The sequence below is a fragment of the Cimex lectularius genome, unplaced genomic scaffold (assembly GCF_000648675.2).
Source record: "Cimex lectularius strain Harlan isolate CLEC.00 unplaced genomic scaffold, Clec_2.1 scaffold173, whole genome shotgun sequence".
In the NCBI taxonomy this organism is placed as follows: domain Eukaryota; kingdom Metazoa; phylum Arthropoda; class Insecta; order Hemiptera; family Cimicidae; genus Cimex; species Cimex lectularius.
The window spans coordinates 575,921-597,859 of record NW_019392800.1 but is presented as its reverse complement, the minus strand read 5'-3'; the positions used below and the strand labels follow the sequence as shown (position 1 = coordinate 597,859).

The 21,939-nt window shown below is 35.3% G+C and overlaps 1 protein-coding gene across 1 annotated transcript in view; it reads right to left on the bottom strand.

Annotated features, from left to right (window-relative positions):
* The window catches only part of LOC106666673 (homeobox protein Nkx-2.1-like), a 138,898-nt gene extending 129,547 nt beyond the window's left edge, over positions 1-9,351 (bottom strand). Inside the window, exon 1 of the mRNA XM_014394027.2 lies at positions 8,947-9,351. Within this exon, the coding sequence (XP_014249513.1) occupies positions 8,947-9,319 (373 nt within the window). The 5' untranslated portion in view covers positions 9,320-9,351. The remainder of the gene's footprint in view (positions 1-8,946) is intronic.
* Between the last annotated feature and the right edge of the window lie 12,588 nt (positions 9,352-21,939).

Genomic DNA, 21,939 nt, shown 5'->3' with positions numbered 1-21,939 from the left:
ACAGTAGATTTTCCATGGGGGAGGAAAATCGGTTAGGTTCGAAACGATCCGAAATAACGGTACTTACGCGCCGGAGACAGGATTCTTCGTATGATATCGAGAATTCCCACTGTCAAACGTAAAAATGGTATGAGAGAGAAAAAAAATAAGAACATGAACCGTTTTTGAATCCAGCGCCGTCGAAATTGGGTTTCATAACGCAATGGCTGGCGCCGATGTTGCTCTTGATAACTGCCTTTTAGCTGTTTGAAAATTCGACTGTGATATTTTGACAGCCTTGGTACCCGGCATCGTCATTCAGCCTAATACAGGTGAGTGGCTCCGCTCTCACGAGTGACTCTACGATTAAGGTCCCGCCACAGACTACATCACCGTTAAGCCTTTCGAACAAAGGAAAATATCGCCCAGCCACCCGTTCCTTGCACTAATAGACAAGATTATCATTTAATATTACCGTTAAATATTTATAATTTTTTCGGTTATAATACATTTCAAAACGAGCGAGCGAGGAGCAGAGCAAAACAATGACAAACCACACTGCAGAAAATTATTGGGCTGGTGCAAAAATAATGCAGGTTTTGACAAGTCACTGAAAACCACTTTTAATTTTTATAAAATAAATGAAATTTATTCGATTTTCCATCACAATCTACAGATCTTTGCCAATGTGTAATAAGGGATATTATTCCGCTGACATAAAAGTCTTTATTTCATTTCACGATAACGTCTTGTAAGGCGTTTTCGGCTTCACGGCGTTCCCTAAAAATTTTATCCCTAAATGCCTAAAAAGGTGGAAGTCTGTATGCGAGAGGTCGGTTGAATATGAAGGATGCGGTAAAGTTTCATATCCTAAGTTCCCGCAGGGTGTACATTGCTACATGTGGCTTGGCGTTACGTGAAGAATCATCGGCCCCTAACGGTTTACCAATGCTGAACAAAGACATTGCAGTTTCCCGTGGGTTATGTCAATTCTTGGCAATATTTCTCTCCCGTGATAATTTCACCATAATTCAAGAAATTATAGTGAACAACCCCAGCAGTATACCACCAAACAGTCACCATAACCTTTTTTGGGTGATATTTAGTTTCGGGAAGTGTTTTGGCGCTTCATCCTTATCCAACCACTGACCTGTACGCCTGCTGTAATCCGTTTGTCATCGCAAGTGATGATTCGATCGAGAAATGGATCATTTTGGTGGCTCAAAGGAAGAGACTTGCAAGTTTCAAAGCGTCGTTTTATTTGGGCTTCGGATAGTTCGTGCGGTACAGAGCTTCTTTACTAATTTACTGCAGATGGCGAACAACGGTTCAGTGGTCAACATTAAGCTCTTCCGCAATTTCCCGTGTAGTCTTACGCGAGTTTTGTTCTATCAACGTTTTGAATTGGTCATCGTCCACAACGGAAGGACTATGGCGACCTTCCCTGTCTTCGAGATCGAAATCTCCAGGACGAAATCTTTGAAACCATCCCTGCACCGTGCATTCCATAATGCTTCCCTACCACCAAACAGTATGGTTACGCACAGTTTGGGCCGCCCTTCGCCCAATTTTAAATTCGTACAAACAAATTTTACGAAAATCTAGTTTGGACATATTTCATTTCGCACTCTTATAAAATTCAATATAAACTAAAATATTTGTACAAAGGATATTAGTTGAAAGTTTTTTTTTGTTGTAACCATAAATTTCCAGGATATAGCTTTGTTTACATGACAAGCACCTGCGAAATCTTTTTTTTCTAAACCTGCATTAATTTTGCATAAACCTTTTGGAATAAAACTTTTGAAAAAATGCCAATGTGGGGGTTTCATTATCCTTTGGCTGTGTTCTGGACTGCAGAAAATTAAGTCATTCAGTTCGCAACCTACACTGGATTTGAAACTTTATAAAACTAAGAAAATATCAAAACTCTAAAAAACTTTGTAAAAGTATGTTTTTTCAGATTTTTCGATTTTGAACTACCGGTTGAATCGAGAGTTGCGAATTAGCGAATGTAGTAACATCACCCGATACAGGTCTTGCGCATTATGCCACTCATTGGCCCTTTTGGGCTGTTGCGGAGGATGGAGGTCTGCCCCGGACTGCCAACACCCGGGGTGGGTGTTGATTCTTGATTGGTGAGATTGGTGTCGATTTGTTGAGATTCTCGAGTCTGGTGGCAATTTACCGTAAATAGCAAAAGTTGAAATTGCCGATGGACTACGAGAAGCTAATAGGCCCAACTTGGCACATGTTTGTATGTATGAACGTACATATGCGGATTTGAGTCTATACAAATCTAAATCCAGCTACGTACTGTACGATCAAATTACTCCATTCCATTGTGCATTGTTCGAATAGAAAGATAAACTCTGATTGTGAGATATACTTAAAAAAATAGAAATTTTAAAATATAGTTATATGCGTATAACCGAACTTCCACAAACATACAATTTTCATAACCGGACATTCTTCATGAGCCAACGATTTTATTTTCCCCCCCATTATTTGCTTTACTAAGAAAATTATCTAATAAACAGACACGGACCGTGAATACAGGGTGTTCGGCTACTCGTGTTACAAACTTTACCCGTAGATCTACATCCAAAATGAAACCAAAAAGTCCTAATTAATTATGGTCCGAATCTCGGCAGTTTCGGAGTTATTCCACGTTTTCTGATTTTTAAAGATTTCACGGCCTTGCTTCAAATAAACAATATTAACTCCAAAACTAAAAGGTTTTGGACAAATACATTGATACCATTGAAAACTACGTTAAATTTCCAATAAGATGTGATCAATGTTAAACTTGTAAAACATTCGTGAAATAAGTGTTTTAGTAGCGAGAACTTTCAAAAAACAAATTTTTTTCAAAGATGCAAAACTTACTATGGTGATTCTAAACTACTATTTCCAAACTAGAGACCAGCAAATTTCAGCGAACGTACTCCATTTAATATCCTTTTTAGTGGCGTAATTTATTTTTTAATTATTTTTTTTTAAAAATGAAGAAATTGATGGAGGAAAGGAAAAAAACCGTGCTGTCGGAGTGGTAAGGTGAAAAATTTAAAAAAAAAATTAAAGAAATTTTGAATGAATTTATTATACGTTTCTTTAATTATTATATATATATATATATATATATATATATATATATATATATTTGCCGGTCCTATTTTCCACGACCCACACGTACCAATATATTCATTATATTTTTTCCCTTATTATCCTTCCAAGGTTCTTCCTTCATGTGTCCCTTCTAATCGAACCATATCCAGAATTTGATTACTTTTTTAACGTTCAAAACGTCAATTATTGTATATCCCTATTTTGTTTCCCAGATCTCCCCATTTTTAACAGTACCCAATTATGTTATGCTATTCAAGAAAAAATTATGTTATTTATATGTTCTAGCTGGAATTTTAATTTTTATAATGCATATTTATATAAAATAGTGTCTGTCAAATATTTCCTAATCGCGTATTTTCGCCACACAGCACACATACCAAGAAGTTCAATTTTATATTTTTAGCCATTATTTAAAATCCTGATCTTATTAACGGGCAACAAAAGTAATAATTTAGGTTTTAAACGTTATTATATAAATTATAAACTGATTTGTTTTTGTATTTTTTACACAGGAGAAAAAAATAATGTGCAGAATCGTATTAAAACAGACAGACAAAAATTTAAGTATCCTAAAGTCTTTAAAAACGAATTTTCATAGTAAAAAAATATATATATTTTTGGGCTAGATCCGCTTGGCGCAATTTATGTTTTTTCCGATGTTCAACTTAAAGATTAACAAACACCTCTGGATTTAATCCAATACCCGAGGAATTTCAACGGTTGCATAGCTGAATGTTTCTACTTTTGGTAGAGTTTATGTCAACAAGGTTTATATTTTATGTCATTATAAGTGAGAAAAATAAGAATGAAATCATAAAGAGGTACATTTTATTTTCTTTTACTCATTTCCTTCCAAAGGTCCTGCCAATATGACGATCCGAACTATTTATTTTCATCTGTTACTTCCAATCAAAACTTATCAGAAAATTCAATTATTTTAACCCTACGACACTTCAATTATACGTCCATTTAGTTTGTCAGATTTGAATCTTTCAAATTGTGTTATAATTATTATTATTCTTGAAAGGTCTTATGATGTCTTAAATTTTATAGGTTTGGGACGAAAGGGTTCCTGTAGAGTGTGATGTCTCACCTTTTCGAAAAATCTAACGTACCTTTTTCAAAACGATCTCGATTTTCGACAAAAAAATGCATACTAAGCGACAAAATATATCCTTGGGTATATTCTTTTAAAACATTTAGATTAGTATTCCGTTGTTTTTGCTGTTACCAAAACGGCTATTGAAACATCCCGCCTTGAGTCTGAGCCCGCAACGTTTTTAGTGAAAAAAAAGTACAACCCATATACAACAAATTGCATTGTTGGCCGACATTTTGCGTCAAAATTCTCTTCACAGCATGCAAAAACTATAACCAACTACCCTTAGATGTCAAAAATGCAAAATGACTTTTTTTCTCGCGATTCTCCCACTCCGAGAACTTTTTTTGGTGGAACTTCGTCATCAAAAGAAATAAAAGAAAATAATAGAAACCAACTGAGGCCGTACTCCATTATTATGTCATAAACAATTTTCTTGAAACAACTTTTTCTTTTTTAAATTCACTAATTTCGTAGTCCGCTTGACCAATTAATATATTACAATTAATTAAGGTTTTAAATTGAGATAAAAAACTCAAAAGGTGGGGTTGAGATAGAATGTTGGTGTCCGAGTGGATCGAGGTCACGATAGCTCAAGTGGTAGAGCAGCGGCGTATCTAGCCGAAGATCATGGGTTCGAATCCCGCTCGTGCCATTAACTTTTTCTTTTTTGTTATTTCTATGAAATTTGTTTTTTACTTTACATTTTTTACTCATATCAGTTTACTAATAAAGATCATTAGTTTCTTTTTTCCTTTAATGAGTTCTTTTTTCAATTTCTATTAAATAAAATTTGCTTTTATTTATTTGTATATATTATATACATATATTTTTGTATACATAATTTATTAGTAGTAGAAAAATTGCTATTGCATACTACGTGACAATTGTTTTTATTTTTCTTTACTTTGTTTAATTTTTATTTTATTATCAGTACTTAAATATAATTTTCTTGAAAATGGAAAACCTTTGCTTAATAAAGACTGTTAAATTAATACCATTGCTCTTATGGGAGAATTTGTCCGGATTTTTTGAATTTTCATTTCCTGTAAGATAACTGCTTAACCCCTCTAAAAATACTTGATTTTTCAAAATATTCCTGATATGCTTATAGGACTTGTAGTTTACTGCTTTTTTTCAGGATATAAAAAATAATTCTTGCATAAATTCGTAAATAGTATTGATTTCAAAATTGATTAGAATTATTACAGACAACTTTTCATAACAAACATTGTTTAAATAAAGTTTAAAATTTTTCTTACCATTTAGTATGCAAGAAATTGTGGAAAATTAAAGACATTTAATTTTTAAAATTGGTTTATCGAGCAGGTTGAAAATTCTAAACCCTTGAATACAGGGAGGTTTTGAACGTGAGAAGTTGGTTTAATTTGTATACAGGGTGGTGCATTTTTCTGAGTTCTGATGCAATTTTCTAAATCAAACGAATTTCTTGGTAAATAATGAAAGATTTTAATTACAATTTAGCAATGTAAAGATATTAATAAATGAATCCGTAAGAAAATCATTTTGAAATTAAATAAGTCAATAAAGCTATAAAATCCACTAAAGAGAAATGAAAATGTTTCGATTGAAGGGAATATGTTCGACTTCATTAGTAAGAATTTTTTTTTAAAGTTCATTCGCAATAATAACATTATTAACCACCATCTATGTTATTTTAAATTTAGGAAATTAAGTGGTTATTCACTTTTCTTAACAACGGATTTTGTAGCTTCATTTATTTATTTAAAAACAGACAGAGTTTTTGTCGACCGAATTCATTTATTAACGAACTAATAATGCAAAATTGTTATTCAATATTTTCCCGGCTCTTACCAAGAAATTGGTTTTAATTGGAAAATTAAGAAAATTGCCACGCCAAGAAAAAATGCAAGGTTTAAGTTGATTGTTTTTCTTATGATCCGTGGAAAAATGTACCACTACCCTGCATACTGAATAAACCAACTTTTTCCGCGCAAAACTGCCCCATGTATTCAAGATATGTGAAGTAACATTTACGAAACCACATCTACAGTTACCAAAAATCTCGCGTCGAAAATTGCACCACCCTGTATAGAAAATGAATCAAACTTCCTCCGTTCAAAAGCTCTATATATTTATGGTATATCAAGTTACATTTAAGAAACCAAATTTACAGTTAGTTAAATTGCTAAAAAATGAAATTGGATCCTCCAGCCAAGGCTTATAATTCAAATACATATATGAATTGAATTTTTGCACAATTTTTTTTTACTTTTTAATTAAATTACATTTATTTTTTCCAACTCCTGGCATATTAAATGATAAGAGAAACTTTCAACTTCTTCTTAAACAATATTTTTTTATGAAATGTTTTCACTGCCTGCAATAATTCTACCGACTAAATTTTGAAATAAACAATATTAGTGAATTTATCCAAAAAGTATGTATTATATTACATATCCTGAAAAAAGTAGTAAAGTAAAAGTCCTATAAGTGTATCACGGATAATATTCTGAAAATAAAAAGTCAAGCGTCGAAAATTGCATCACCCTGCAATAATTCCACCGATCAAATTGGTGAATTTTTCAGTGAAAAGTTTTTTTCGGTTTTTCCCCGTATCCCCCTCCCCTTTATATTCTTAATACACGTTAGCATGTCAAGGCCAGACAATAAATAATATTTGGATTATGTGTTGTATGATTGTTTCTGTTGAAAATGGAAAATAGTGGAAAAGAAACTGCATTCAGAAAAACAACATAGTTCGACTTTTTATAAAGTGAAACCCCTTTTAACGGACAATTTTTTCATTCTCCCGGCCAAAAAAAAGGATTTCTGTACACTTTAAACCCCTGTAAATCCCTCCAGTATGAACGCAAACAGTTAAAATATATTGAATTACTATTTATATCTTCTTTTTTTTAAAGTAAAAAACGTTTCAGAAATGCTAGGTATCACATGTAATCCTTTACTGAGAAATAATAAATAGAGAATAAATTTTATGTTTTATCACAGCAATAGCCATTGAGGCTGGTGAACATGACATCCCGCTCTTGCTTCCAAAGTGAGGTACTTCGTTTTCTTAAGTTCAAAGAAGCAGTGTGTTGCTTAAAACGGTAAACGGTGTTGTTTTTAATCTAAGTACTGCTTTGCTTTCCGATGTGAAAAGTAACACACAACATTTCATATCTTTGCTTCATACTACAATAATATGACAAAACTATGTCGATGTCATTCCTATGATCATAAAGAAAGCGTCTAAAAAAAAGTTGATCCAAATCGGGCCGGTATATTTCGAAATGACTTCTTATATACAAACAAACTTTCTCTCTTTATTATACTATATATACTGAAAAAGTAGTAAAGTAAAACTGCTGAATCAAAAAGCACCACTGTATAATTGTGGTGCGCTAAAGTACAGAGAAAATTTTATGTTAAATAATGTAAATGTTTAAGCCAACTGGCAGACTAGTGCATCCTTTTACAAGTATTGTTTCGTTATTGTATAGAGATGTAATATTTTGGTTTGTGAACCAGCATAGGTTCACTTATCGGGCCCGTCTTCACTCCCGGATTTGTTGAATTGCTCAAACCCGCTTCGGCACCGCGCCATCTTCAGTGTGGAACTGTCCGATGAAAATTATTTGGAAGATTTAAGAAATTGTGGAGAACTATCGCGACTCAGGCCCTTCGTGGGCTGTCAAAGTCAAAGGGTATTAGTAATACTCAACGAGTCCCCACCGTCTTCAGTGAGTAACCGTCCTGTCGAGACGGTGTAACTGCGGACACAGTCCTTCACTGAAGATGGCCCAATCCCGAACGTGTTTGAGCCATTCAACAAACACGCGAGTGAAGACGGACCCAATAAGCGACACAATGCCGATTCGGCGAGAGTTCACCGACTCCCAGACCAACACCAATTAATCAATTTTTGATTTGTTGTTTTCAAATATAGTTATTACTTTTATGTAAAGAAACAAAAATTCCAAAACGCAATTTATTATTTATATGTATTTAAACAAACTGATTTCTCGGGGTTCTATTAACATCTACTTACAAATTTTTTTTTTAAAATATTTTTTTAAGGCAAAATATTTTTTATTTTAATAGCACCTTGGTGATATAGGTATCCTAAAAAGTGTAATATTATATTGAAAGTATATATTATACGCAAATTTATTTCATTGCATGCTAAAAAATGTCATGAACTACAAAGAAAGAGCTTTTTTTATTATTTTCATTACATATAAATTTTTTTAGCGCAGACCAATTTAATTTATCGTATATAAATTATTTACATTATTTTACGCAATAAAATTGTATTTTTATGAGCTTTTGGTCTGTTGAAAGAAAACATTTTAGTTGCAGACTTCGTTATTTTGTTTAAAATAATGGTCAAAGTAACAAATCAAGTCTACCTCTCAAAAATTTTATAACGGTAGACTTGTGTTTATTTAAGTTTTTCTAAGTAGTACAACCGGCTGTTTGTTTTGGTCGGTGTTTGTTATAGTTCTTTTTAAAAACTTTAGGTTGTATGTATCGGAGTGTTAGGGGTAGTTTGAGAAGTTATATAACCAGAGGGCAAGGTGTTGAGGATGTCCTGTGCTGAATGGGATGAAACGATTGACTAATCCGGGTATAATGGCGAGTCTACCTCTCTGATCTTAAGGTACGGTAGACTCGTTTGATCCGTGATAACAATGGAAGGTGATGGCGGTCGGATCTGTTGTTAGGAATGTCTCAAGTTAAAGTTTACTTACTTGCGAACCTGGGATCGTTGGGCGAGGCTCCGTACCATCCCGGCGTGTTGCCGTACGAGATGTCCGTCGTGTTGCAGTACTGGGCAGGAAACTGGTGGTGTACGTGCATGTAGGGGTTCGGTTGCGGAGGGCTGGGTACGGTGCCCGTGGATCCTCCTCCCGTCGATCCTCCGCTCCTGTACGGGCTGAGATCCAATTTTCTGTAGCCTTCTTCGATCGGGGAGAGGATGTCGGTGACGGAAAATGGTGTCGTGTGCTGGTGTTTGGGGCTGAGGGACATGGCCAGGTCTGGCCCGTTCAGCTCGGGGAGCAAATCCCCCGGCTCAGGAGTGTAAGCCTGAGAGCCACTCTGTAATAAACTGTTACCCGACATCTGAACACACTACTCTCCACACGTCGAGTGCTCCTCTACTCTCTCTTAGCTTTGGGCGGGACCAAACCACGCCCCGAGACCTCCTCCTCCTCCTCCCTTCCTCGACCCTACCCTCGGCCATCCCCAACGCCCGAACAGTGAACACACTACCGACATCCCGATTCTATAGAAGAACTTCATTCATTTTTTAATCTTCCTAAATGCTGTTTCGGCCTTTCCTTCTCCCTTCCTACGCCTACGCGAGAACTCTTTTTCACTTTTTTTTCAAAACACCGCCCTTTTCATTAATTAATCGATTGACTTCTATTCATCTCGTAATGAACCGAAAAGGTCAGGGTTGCTGTGTCCACTGATCTACTTGTCTTCAACTTTATGTGATTGATATATCAGACCTTTGGTCAATATAATCTCTTGGTTTTTTTATGCAGGGTGACTGGCGATAAGTGTCGAAAATTTCAGGTGTTTCTACTCACCATATGCAACAAAAAACTTCCTATAAACCACTGTCCAAATCTCAATAGTAAAGAAGTAATTTCAGGTTTTGTATGTTTTTTAATTTTTCGAATTAGGTCCACTAACTAAATTGCTTATAAACTTCAGAATTACTGACTGTAGAAAAATCTGGTTTGTGCCACCTGAAAGAACGTTAAATTTAATTGATGAAAAAATTCTGCACGAAAAATTCAGAAAAAACAAAAATGTTGAAATTAGGAATTTTTTTTAGAATGTTGGATTGGTAACTGTTAATAACTACAAATTCCTGGAGGTTTGCAAATTCCATCGAAAATTCTACATTCAATCAGCTGCCAGCGGTATACCCACCTTTTTGGATTGCGATTCTGGAAAGCCCAAAAACTTTGCATTTTGTTAAAAAAAAAAAAAAAAATCTGGTGTCGATGAAGGGGGGGAGTTCATTTTTTCCAGGAAATCCGTCTAGCTCTTGAGTTTCGTGTCTGTTCTTTAATGTTCAATTCAATCAGTTTGCTTTATGCTATTAGCTAACAACATACTCAGGTTGGTGATTTACATTATATTCTTGTTTCCTAGTACACATCTTGCTGATATTTTTCATTTACGGATACTGCAACGGTAATGCTATTGCTCCAAGGGGAAGAATACCAAGCTCGTTTTCCTCATTGAGACATTCCAGCAGATCGCACCTTCGAACGACTTCATCAGAGGCTGAGGGAAACTGGTTCTTTCACTCGAAGAAAGAGAGAAGACAATCAGTGAATCGATGTAGGTGAGGAAATTTTGCATTCTGTTAGTCGTGATCCCGAAACCAGTACGCCTGCCTTATGTATAGATCTTGGTGTTTCACAATGGAAAGGTTGGGATACGTTGGTGGTCATTTCGTTCCAAACTTTGCACCCTCTTTTTTGATTTTTTTTGGGCTTTCCGGAAGCGCAATCCAAAAAGGTGGGTATACCGCTGGAAGCTAATTGATGGAATTTGCAAAGATCTAGGAGTTTGTAGTTATTAACAGTTACCAATCCAGCATTTTTAAAAAATTCCTAATTTCAACATTTTTATTTTTTCTGAATTTTTCGTGCAGAATTTTTTCATCAATTCTGCAATATAAATAAGTTTCCATACAGCAAATTTAACGTTCTTTGAGGTGGCACAAACCAGATTTTTCTACCATCAGTAATTCTGAAGTTTACAAGCGATTTAGTTAGTGGACCTTAGTCGAAAAATTAAAAAACACCCAAAACCGAAATTACTTCTTTACCGTTGAGATTTGGACAAGGGTTTATAGGAAGTTTTTTGATGCATATAGTGAGTAGAAAAACCTCCCGAAATTTTCGACACTTATCGCCAGTCACCCTGTATAATTTCTTGTTTTATTAACAAAATTGCATCCCACAAATTGTACATCAATTACACATCTTTTTTAACCATGGGATATAATTACATTTTAAATAATTAAGAATTTAATTTTTAGCGACGTCCCCCGTTTTTTTGACGCTAAAAATGCAATAAAAAGACGATTAAAAGAAAGTGGCATTGACGGCGGGCTGGATCGGCAGATCTACAATCTCACTTGACCAGGTACTCGTGGAAGAATGGCCATCCTCACGCGACCAAAGATAGGCCATACGAGATTGACACACGGACACTTACGTTTAGTCCAAAATTTGAGAATTTATTGGGCATGCGGTCCTTGAATTAATCATAACACTGTATTACAGTGGAAACCCGTTTATCCTGACCCCGATTATCCGGCCGTTTGTTAAAATATTTTTTATAAATTTTTCATAATTCTCAATGTATGTATTAATTTTTTGAAATTCATAATTTAATTATCACACCTTTAATTCGTCGTTCGAAATTCGTAAAGGCCACCAAATCGCCCTTCCACTAGCCACACGATCAAAGAGGCCGAAGTCACGTTTTTGTTTACAAAACAATATTTTAAAAAATTAAATAAATAAAATTTAAAAAAAGTGTATCCTTTTTTAAAAGAGTAGAAATTGTTGTGTGGTTTTGTTTGTATATTGGCTTCCATTGAAAAGGTTTTTTTTTATTACGTATATTTTTGTTAGGTATTTTTTTCGTATAAATTTTTCGATAAACGCGTGTCCGGACTTAAACAAAAATAAAATCTATAAAAACTATCTATTACTTAAACGTAACTTCATATATAAATAAAATTGTTCACTTTCGTATGTGTTTTTTTCCTTTTTTATGACACGGTACTAATAAAATCCCAAATTTTCGGATTATCCAGACTTTCGATCATCCGGTCAAGTCCTGGTCCGTTCAAGTCCGGATAAATGGATTTCTACTGTATTATGCCAAGCTTTCGGCCTATATTTGCCCTTCCTCAGGACACTACAACAACATAAAAATGGTAGTTATCTCGATTGATAAACAATACCTGACTATTTTCACTTAAAGGGTGAAAAGAGGTGTTTCAAATAAAAAATTTAAATCTTTAACTTTCAGTTTGTTACATTGTTATTGATAACTGTGTACTTGCATGTTTAATGTAAATATTAGGGGTATTCACGATGCTTGTAATATGTTAACTCGAGTTAACTGGAATAGAGAAGTGTCCAGTAAGATCGTGAATCCCCCTTCTTTTCTTAGTGTGTTAAACGTTACTTTTTCCGCAATGCTGCGCGTGGCGATTGGTAGGGCCAAAAATAAAGCTATACAAGTCCTTGAAGGCTTGTTGTTGTTTGTTAAGGTTTTGTTTTGTGTTAAATTGTAAGATGCCAGAAGTTACTAAAAAAGGAAAATTAATCAACTCTTTCAAAATGCTATGCACACGAAAAGTATTAACAGATGAAAAGCTTCAATTCGTGCCGACGTACCTAACCTGTATCCTAACGTCTAACAGCCTACTACTTTATAGGATAGGGGATGTATCTATTTTGAATGAGAGTATAAGGACAGGTTAGAAATTGACAAAAGAAATGTATTGGTATGATTTAATTAACGGCAACGAAAGGCATGAAGACTTTCTTGAAAAAGAGAGACTCTAAAGCCGGGAACACACGTACCCGATGCTACGCCATCCGACGCTACCCGACGCCTTGCCACGTTTTGGTGGGGGTGGGCACATCTATCCGACGCAAGCACACGTCGCGTACAGTCCACAGCGTTTGTCACAATAATCACTATCACAATCGCAACGCATCTTTTGTTCTTAATGCACTATTTTGAGCAAAACCTTGTAATAAATTGTTAGTTAAATTTTATGAGCACAACCATCTAATAAATTGTTTGTTAAACTTAATTGCTTTAAATAAAGTTACTCCTAACCATCATAATTAAACAATGTTTATAAAAACTTATGCATTTTTTATCTCGTTTAATTTGGTTTACATTAAAATAACATGTTGTAATTAATATAACGACAAAATTACATGTACTTAGTTTGAAATAAACTACAAAAAATATGAGTGTCCTGTTCTGATGCTACCCGACATTACAAAATGGTGTAATTTTACGAGCAAAACTATGAAATAAATTGTTAATTAAATTTTATGAGCAAAACCGTGTAATAAATTGTTCCAATTTTAGTATATGTACCGCCGAAGCGAGTACAATAAATTGTTAGTTAAATTCATTATATCAAAAAATCGTATTCCGGTGTTTTGATTAATTTTCTACCAAACCATTAAAATTAATTTTTTAAATAAAAACTAATTAATTTTTAATCACAGTTAATTTGGTTTATATTAAAATAAGTATGTTGTAATTAATATAACGACAATAATACATGTAGTTTGAATAAAAATATGAGAGTCCGGTTCTTTTGTCTTCGACTGTACTCGATGCGACCCGACGAAAATCTGGACAGTGGGGATCGCAAAGCGTCGGGTAGACGTGCACGGGGGTAGTGCAACCTTATGGAAAATCGGAGTTTGGATTTGCGTCGGGTAGCATCGGGTAGATGTGCACGGGGGTAATGCAACCTTATGGAAAATCGGAGTTTGGATTTGCGTCGGGTAGCATCGGGTAAGTGTTTTTCTGGCTTAAGGCTTGTTTCATTTTTAGTCACCTGCGAATAAGGGGAACGTAACTTAATTGAGACATATCATTAATTTTAACCACGTTCTTGGTCCGCCAATCCTCGCTGAGTTGGTCAGACCCGTTTCAACAGTTCATTATCTTCAGTCTGTCTCTTATATCTGAGAGACCTGCCGAGCATGGGCAGACCGAGATGATCGGTATGGTTGATTCCAATCCGCAAATCACAAAGGGAATACTCTCGATCTCGCTAATATGTACTTGACAGTGTATCAAAACGACAAATAATTTAATTTTAAGAAAGGTATAAAGCAAAATAAATCATAGAGATAAGATTTTTTGTTTAAGTTACAGTAGAAACCGCTTATACTAACATCCAAAGGCTTAAGAACTTGGTTCTTATAACCGGTAGTTCTTATATTAGGTAGTCAACTTTAAAATGCTGGGAATACAGAGACATATCATGTACATATCACCTAGGACATAGGAAAGAAAAATAAGGTTTAAGAACAAACAACTGATCCTTAAATTTGAAGCAGTCGTTTAGAAAGCCGTCATGTTTAAGAAATCAAAATTTGGAAAAAAATTCATTTTCAGGCTGTACAGTTTTGAGATTTTGTTCATTTCCTGGTTTATAAAATCTTTTGAGTTGGGTAATTTCTTTTTTTGATTGATCAGAAGTATCCTAAATATTGAATTCAATGTGTGGTGATTAGTGACCGTTAATTGATAATTATTCAGAAATCGTGAGATGCGATCTGGTGTGATGTAGGTTTCAGAAAAACATTTTCTTTATTGTGCCAACGTTTCGATCTTTATTGATATCATCTTCAGGGCTCAATAAAGATCGAAACTTTGGCACAATAAAGAAAATGTTTTTCTGAAACCTACATCACACCAGACCGCATCTCACGATTTCTGAATAATAATTGAATTCAATTTGGACATGACGGGTTTCTGTTGAAACAGAACCAAAAATTGACAAATAAATGTGTTTGAATTTTTTTTCCTAAAAAAAGAACTAGATATTTTGGAGTTCCAACAAAGTACGTTAAACTACAACTACTAAAGGTTTCCACTGTTTCCTCAGTTATTGTGGACCTGTTGAAGATTTTATTCCAGCACAGATGAACACTTTTGGTTACCTTGTCCTGGACATGACGGGGTTCTGTTAGTTCCTTCAACTTGAAAGAGGTTTTTTAAACTAGGATCCGGACACAAGATTGTAGGTTGAGATAGGGTGTTGGTGTCCAAGTGGTTATGATAGCTCAAGTGGTTACAACCTTCGCATTTTACCTGTTTTTGCCATTTTTCAAATGTCTAATCATGATTCGATTCTCAGCGACTTATGAAAATCGCCACGGCGAGCTGTTAGTGAAGTGATTATTTCTTTACATATTATATTAATCCATTTAAGCTTTTTGCCACTTTCAAGTGGTTAGAGCTGCGGCGTATTGAACCGAAGGTCGTGCGTTCGAATCCCGCTCGTGACACTGACTTTTTCATCTCAGCCAAGACCTTACATAAAAACAATAGTTAATTCCTTTGACACTTCGGTAAGAAAATTCGTCGGAAAGTTCTTCTTCATTTTCCTGCTGGAAACTTCGGCACTTATTCCTGCAACAATTTCTTCATCCGTTATATTCCCACTACTTGTGACGACGATTCAAGTCTGTCTTCAAATCCCAGAACATCCTGCTCAATTGGGAAATCTCGAGCCCGATCTTGAAGCGAATCTTCACTAACGTCTTGAATTTGAGATGAGGAAGGATTATCAATCTCATACCTTTTCTAGCATTATCCAGTATGAGATCTTTGTTTCTCTCTTATTTACAATGCCATTCATGATTTTTAATATTGTTTTCTGAATTTTTTATTTTTTATTACTACCTGTATTAATAAAATATATATCTCGTAATTTGAGGTTATTTACATATTTACATTTATACACTCTATATCATGTCTTGAGGGGAGTCGCCAACCATTGTTTGTCTCCCAGTTTTGTGCCAGGTTAGTCCTTGATGAGGAGATCGTCTCCGCTTTAATCGGCGGACAGGAATGTAGGGATGGATTATGTTGGACATAGATTGGGCTAGTGGCTTGGGGTGAGTGGAAGAGCTTGTCGTGGAACTGGGTGAATTTGGACGGGATTAATTTATTTACAAAGGGTATTGTGGAGGGTGGCGTTGGAGACATAGTAAGGAGTGTTAAGTGTAATTCTAAGGGCTGTGGATAGGAAGGATTGAATTCGTTGGATGTTGGTAGGTTTAGCGGTGCCCCAAAGGTCTAGTCCATACGTCCAAATCGGTTTCAGCAGTGTTCTGTACAGTGTTAGTTTGTTTTTTGTCGACAAATTAGATTTGCTCCCGAGTAGTTTATAGAGCAGTCCGAATCGTCTATTCAGTTCCTGTCTTTTTATTTGGATGTGTTGTTTCCACGTCAGTCGTGAGTCAAGATAGAGCCTAAGGTATCGTACGCAGTCAGCTTTGGTTGTTGAGGTGAATTGTGTGAGGAGTTTTGCTTCGGAGGGTAAATGTAATATGGGTGCACTTGTTTTCATTCATTTTTATATTCCATATTTTGCTCCAATCTGCAATGCGATGTACGTGTGATTGGAGCTCCTCCGAATCTCAGGATCGGGATTGGACGAAAGGACGGCTGTGTCGTCGGCGAAGGATACAAGGAGAGTAGAAGGTGTGGTTGGGATGTCTGATGTGTAGAGGAGGTACGCACTACCCGGTACTGCCGCTCCCACAAGACAGTGGTCGAAGTATTCCGACCCTTGCCGGAATCTGAAATATCGTCCAGTAAGGTAGGAGCGAAGTATTTCTTAAATTACTGTTCAACGATTTTATCACTCTCTGGTCTGTTGGTTGAAACACCGACGTTTGGTTAGGAGGAAGAAAAGTTAATTTAATCTCTCGAAGACCATTGAATGGGGTGTCCTGGGAAGTTGCCCACAAGGACTTTCTTTTGTTTACGAAGAAGTTTTTGGGGGACCGCGGTAGCCGATCCCTTTTCTGCAACCAGTTTTCAAAAATGTCTCACATCATCCAAGCTTTAAGCCGCGAACACACTTACCTGATGCAACGCCATGCGACGCTACCAGATGCTACCCGACGCCTGTCACGTTTTGTGCACATCTATGCGACGTCAAGCGCACGCCACGAAAATTTATCAAAACACCGAATAACTTTATTTAAAACAATTAAGTTTAACAAACAATTTATTACATGGCTGTGCTCATAAAATTTAAATAACAATTTATTATTTTGGTTTTGCTCAAAATAATGCATTAAGAACAAAAGAGGCGTTGCGATTGCGATGCTGATTTGAGATACACGCTGTGTGACTGTACGTGGCGTGCGCTTGACGTCGCATAGAAGTGCACAAAACGAGACAAGGCGTCGGGTAGCATCGCATGGCGTTGCATCGGGTAAAGCCAGAAACACACTACCCGACGCTCTGCGATCCCCACTGTCCAGATTTTCGTCGGGTCGCATCGAGTACAGTCAAAGACAAAAGAACTGGACACTCATATTTTTATTCAAACTACATGTATTATTGTCGTTATATTAATTACAACATACTTATTTTAATATAAACCAAATTAACGGTGATTAAAAATTAATTAGTTTTTATTTAAAAAATTAATTTTAATGGTTTGGTAGAAAATTAATCAAAACACCGGAATACGATTTTTTGATATAATGAATTTTACTAACAATTTATTGTACTCGCTTCGGCGGTACATGTACTAAAATTGGAACAATTTTGCTTTGTTTTTGCTCATAAAACGCATGAGGTTTTGCTCATAAAATTTAATTAACAATTTATTTCATAGTTTTGCTCGTAAAATTACACCATTTTGTAATGTCGGGTAGCATCAGAACAGGACACTCATATTTTCTGTAGTTTATTTCAAACTAAGTATATGTAATTTTGTCGTTATATTAATTACATGTTATTTTAATGTAAACCAAATTAAACGATCAAAAATGCATAAGTTTTTATAAACATTGTTTAATTATGATGGTTAGGAGTAAGTTTATTTAAAACAATTAAGTTTAACAAACAATTTATTAGATGGTTGTGCTCATAAAATTTAACTAACAATTTATTACAAGGTTTTGCTCAAAATAGTGCATTAAGAACAAAAGATGCGTTGCGATTGTGATAGTGATTATTGTGATAAACGCTGTTGACTGTACGCGACGTGTACTTGCGTCGGATAGATGTGCACACCCCACCAAAACGTGGCAAGGCGTCGGGTAGCGTCGCATAGCGTTGCATCGGGTAAGTGTGTTCGCGGCTTAAAGCTTGGATGATGTGAGACATTTTTGAAAAATGGTTGCAGAAAAGGGATCAAAAACTTCTTCGTAAACAAAAGAAAGTCCTTCTTTGCCCAGGACACCCCATTCAATGGTTTTCGATAAGAAGGGATTTATCACTACAAAAATAAGTTTATTTTTAGTCACTAAGAGCTGTATGTTCTTATTAACGATTTTCATTTATCCGGACTTTTTATACATTAAATTCTATGAAGATGGGCTTGGAACTATCAATCCCGATTTTTTAAACGATAAATCGGAGTTCTGATAAACGATTTCTATTGTATATGTATTAAGATTTTTCTGGAAGTTTACGAATAAAGCTTGCCTTTTGTTTTACATTTTTGCCTAAAAAAAGCATTGTACACAATTGTAAAAATCGAAATGTTTTCTTGAAAATTGACTCTTGTGTCTACAACACGGTGAGAGGCCAATGAAATAGGAATGAATCTACTTGTGGTATGTTAAGTATTCTCAAGATAAGATCAACTTGAGAACTCAAGGGGTATCAGGAGGTGCATTCTATTGAGCACGCAGGAAACTATTAGTCGATCCTTTCCTATATACCGACCTATTTTTCTACCGCATTAAGCCAAATAATGTTCTTTTTTTATTTATATATTTTTAAAATGGGCTGGATAAAACGAAACGATGAGCCTTGACGGTCCGAATTGGTGAGCAAACCGTATAATGGCCGGATAAAATCGTTTCTGCCTAACAGATCGTGAAGGGTCGATGTAAAATGGCCAATGGCCAATTGTGGGCGTCTTCCCTTCCTGATAAGTGATAAGAATCTTATCTAATCCCAGATTTTGACATAACAGCAACGACTTACGACTCCGATGCACTAACACTTGAGAATTTTCTGGCGTGGGCGAACTAAGTCACGGTACTCTTCTGCCAGAGCATCGGAGATTTATCCAAAGATCTTTGTTTCGAATCGCTTGTGCATCAACTTCGAAAATTATGTATNGAGAGTGAGGGTGAGAGAGAGAGGGAGAGGGAGAGGGAGAGAGAATGAGAGTGTGAGAGAAAAAGAAAGAATAGAAGAGAGACAAAGAATAAGAGGGAATGAGAGTGTGAGACAGTGTGAGAGAGAGAGGGAGAGAGAAAGAGGGAGAGAGAGAGAGAGAGAATAAGAGTGTGAGACAGGAGAGAGAGAGAGAGAGTGAGAGAATACGAGAGGGAGGGAGGGAGAGAATAAGAGAGAGAGAGAGATAGAGAGAATGAGAGTGTGAGACAGTGAGAGAGAGATAGAATAAGAGAGAGAGAGAGAGAGAATGAGAGTGTGAGACAGTGAGAGAGAGATAATAAAAGAGAGAGAGAGATAATGAGAGCGAAAGAAAGAAAGAATGAAATAGTTCTTGATTTTGTCATGACACCAACGACTTACATCTCCGATGCTCTATTACTTGAGAAGTTTCAGGCATAAACGATCGATTTTGAAGAATCAAGACAAACTCAATTTAGAATTAAACTGATTTAATTAATAATTATGTCATAATCATAACGAATTATGATTTCTATGAAAGTCGTACCAACGATTAAGCTGATAAGAAAAGATAACAAACTTTGATTTTAGCCAAACATCTAATAATCAATAACAAAGGTGTACTTGTATGTAAAATGTACAATTTACGAACCCTTTCTTCTCTCTATTTTTGGAAGAAATCTTTAGGATTCTGTATAAAGGGGTTTATTTATTTATAAAGTGTTTGTATTGGAAATGACACTTAGGGTGAGCCTGAGTGCTGTGGAGTGTCCATAGCCCTTGAGTGCAGGTAGTTTGGAATCAAGGGGACCTGCAGCAGATCGATACATTCACGACCGAACCTATTCTCTTTCCACGAACTCAGCTTCCATCCCTTTCACCGAAGTACATCGTCAAATTTCACAATCGTTAAAAATCGAATCGGACTTTTCGATGAGGATAATTATCTAGTTTTTACAACTTCACTTTGAAGTGAATAAAATGGTTCAAAAAAGTTTCATGAAGTAAAATGATACATTTCGATATGTTTTTAATCAACAATCAAGTTTAAAATTGTTGTTTGAATATACAAACAACTATATTATAGATATGTTGTTATTGTTGGAACATGTCTTATGGGACTGGAAATTGCAAAGCAATAGCCCAGAAACGGTACAACAACTTAGGAAAGGGTCAATAACGCCTGGAATAGACCGTACTCCATGGACCAGGGATGTCTTTGATAAACTGCCACAGGTTGTCAGGATTATTTCTATTTTTCCCAGCGGTTTCTCCAGTCTTCTTTTACAACACTTGAAACTAATAGCAGGGCGTACTGGATGGGAAGCATCGTGAGGCTTTCCGGCCGCTTTTTTGGCCGCTTTTTTGGCCGCCCTCTCTGCTTCTTTGTTCCTGGCTATCCCTATGTAGCACAACACGACATTCTTCCCATCCCTTTTAATTGTTCTTTTTTCTTGCTTACTAGGGGGTCAGCGGAAGCTCTTCTCCTGACCGCACTGAGCGAGTCGATACTTAATAAAATATATTTAATTGATTGACTTTTTATGATGCTCAGAGCGAGGGATATGGCAGTTAGAATAAAATTATATAACAATAATAATACATAAAATAAATAAACTTAACTAAATTAAAATTAGCATAGTAATTATTGCAAAAAATTGAAAATATTGGGTTGTCCGGAAAATAATGCATGTTTATAGTTACAAAATATATAAGAAATAATTTTATAGTTATAAAAACAATTAAATAAATGATTTTAAATATTTTCTATTAATTAAAATACCCTTAATCACTCTCAATACACTTCTCCCAATGTTGATAACAACTTCTCTATATATTAGCGAGAGTGGAGCAGAGTTGGGCAAAATCTAACTAATTCAATCATGATTAAGAATTTTGATTGAAGTTTAATCATGATTGGATTAGTCGTGAGTAAATTAATCATTATGTGATTTAGTCATGATTAATTCAATCATGAGGTATGACTAAATCATACAATGATTAATTTACTCATGACTAATTCAATCATGATTAAACTTCAATCAAAATTCTTAATCATGATTGAAGTAGTTAGATTTTGTCCAACTCTGGCTACAATGACCAACTTACTAAAATCCAGCAGACTCCGGATAAAAATTTTGAGATGAGAGTCGAGCTAAAGGCCAACATTCAAAAAGTGTTATCATAAACAAAAACCAAAGTTACATAATTATTCTACATGTCTATTTTATTACATTCAAGACAGATGGTGTATTTTCCAAATGTAGAAATATCTTCTGTCAAGTGGAATAAATTTTAATTCAAAGAAATACTTTTTCCATTAATCGGTTATGTAAACATATTTACTTTTCAAAGCGTAGCTTGTTCTGAGATTTTATTTTATTAGTATTTTCATTATTTTTTGGATTTTCATAACAACGTAGTTTTACTTATAATTGGAAGATTGATTTTTGTTAAATAAGGTGTTGAAGGATTTTCGTTTTGATGAATTAAATTTCTGTTAGAAATTTTTTTAAATGTGTGGTGATTAGTGACCGTTAATCGATAATTATTCAGAAATCATGAGATGCGGTCTGGTGTGATATAGGTTTCACAAAAAACAAATTCTTTATCCTGCCAACGTTTCGATCTTTACTGAGATCATCTTCAGGGCTCAAAGTGTTTGTCTTCTGTGTAATTGTGCCATTCTTGCGTGGCGTGTTGAGAGTGCACTCAACAAGACAAACACTTTGAGCCCTGAAGATGAACTCAATAAAGATCGAAACGTTGGCACGATAAAGAAAATGTTTTTCTGAAACCTACATCACACCAGACCG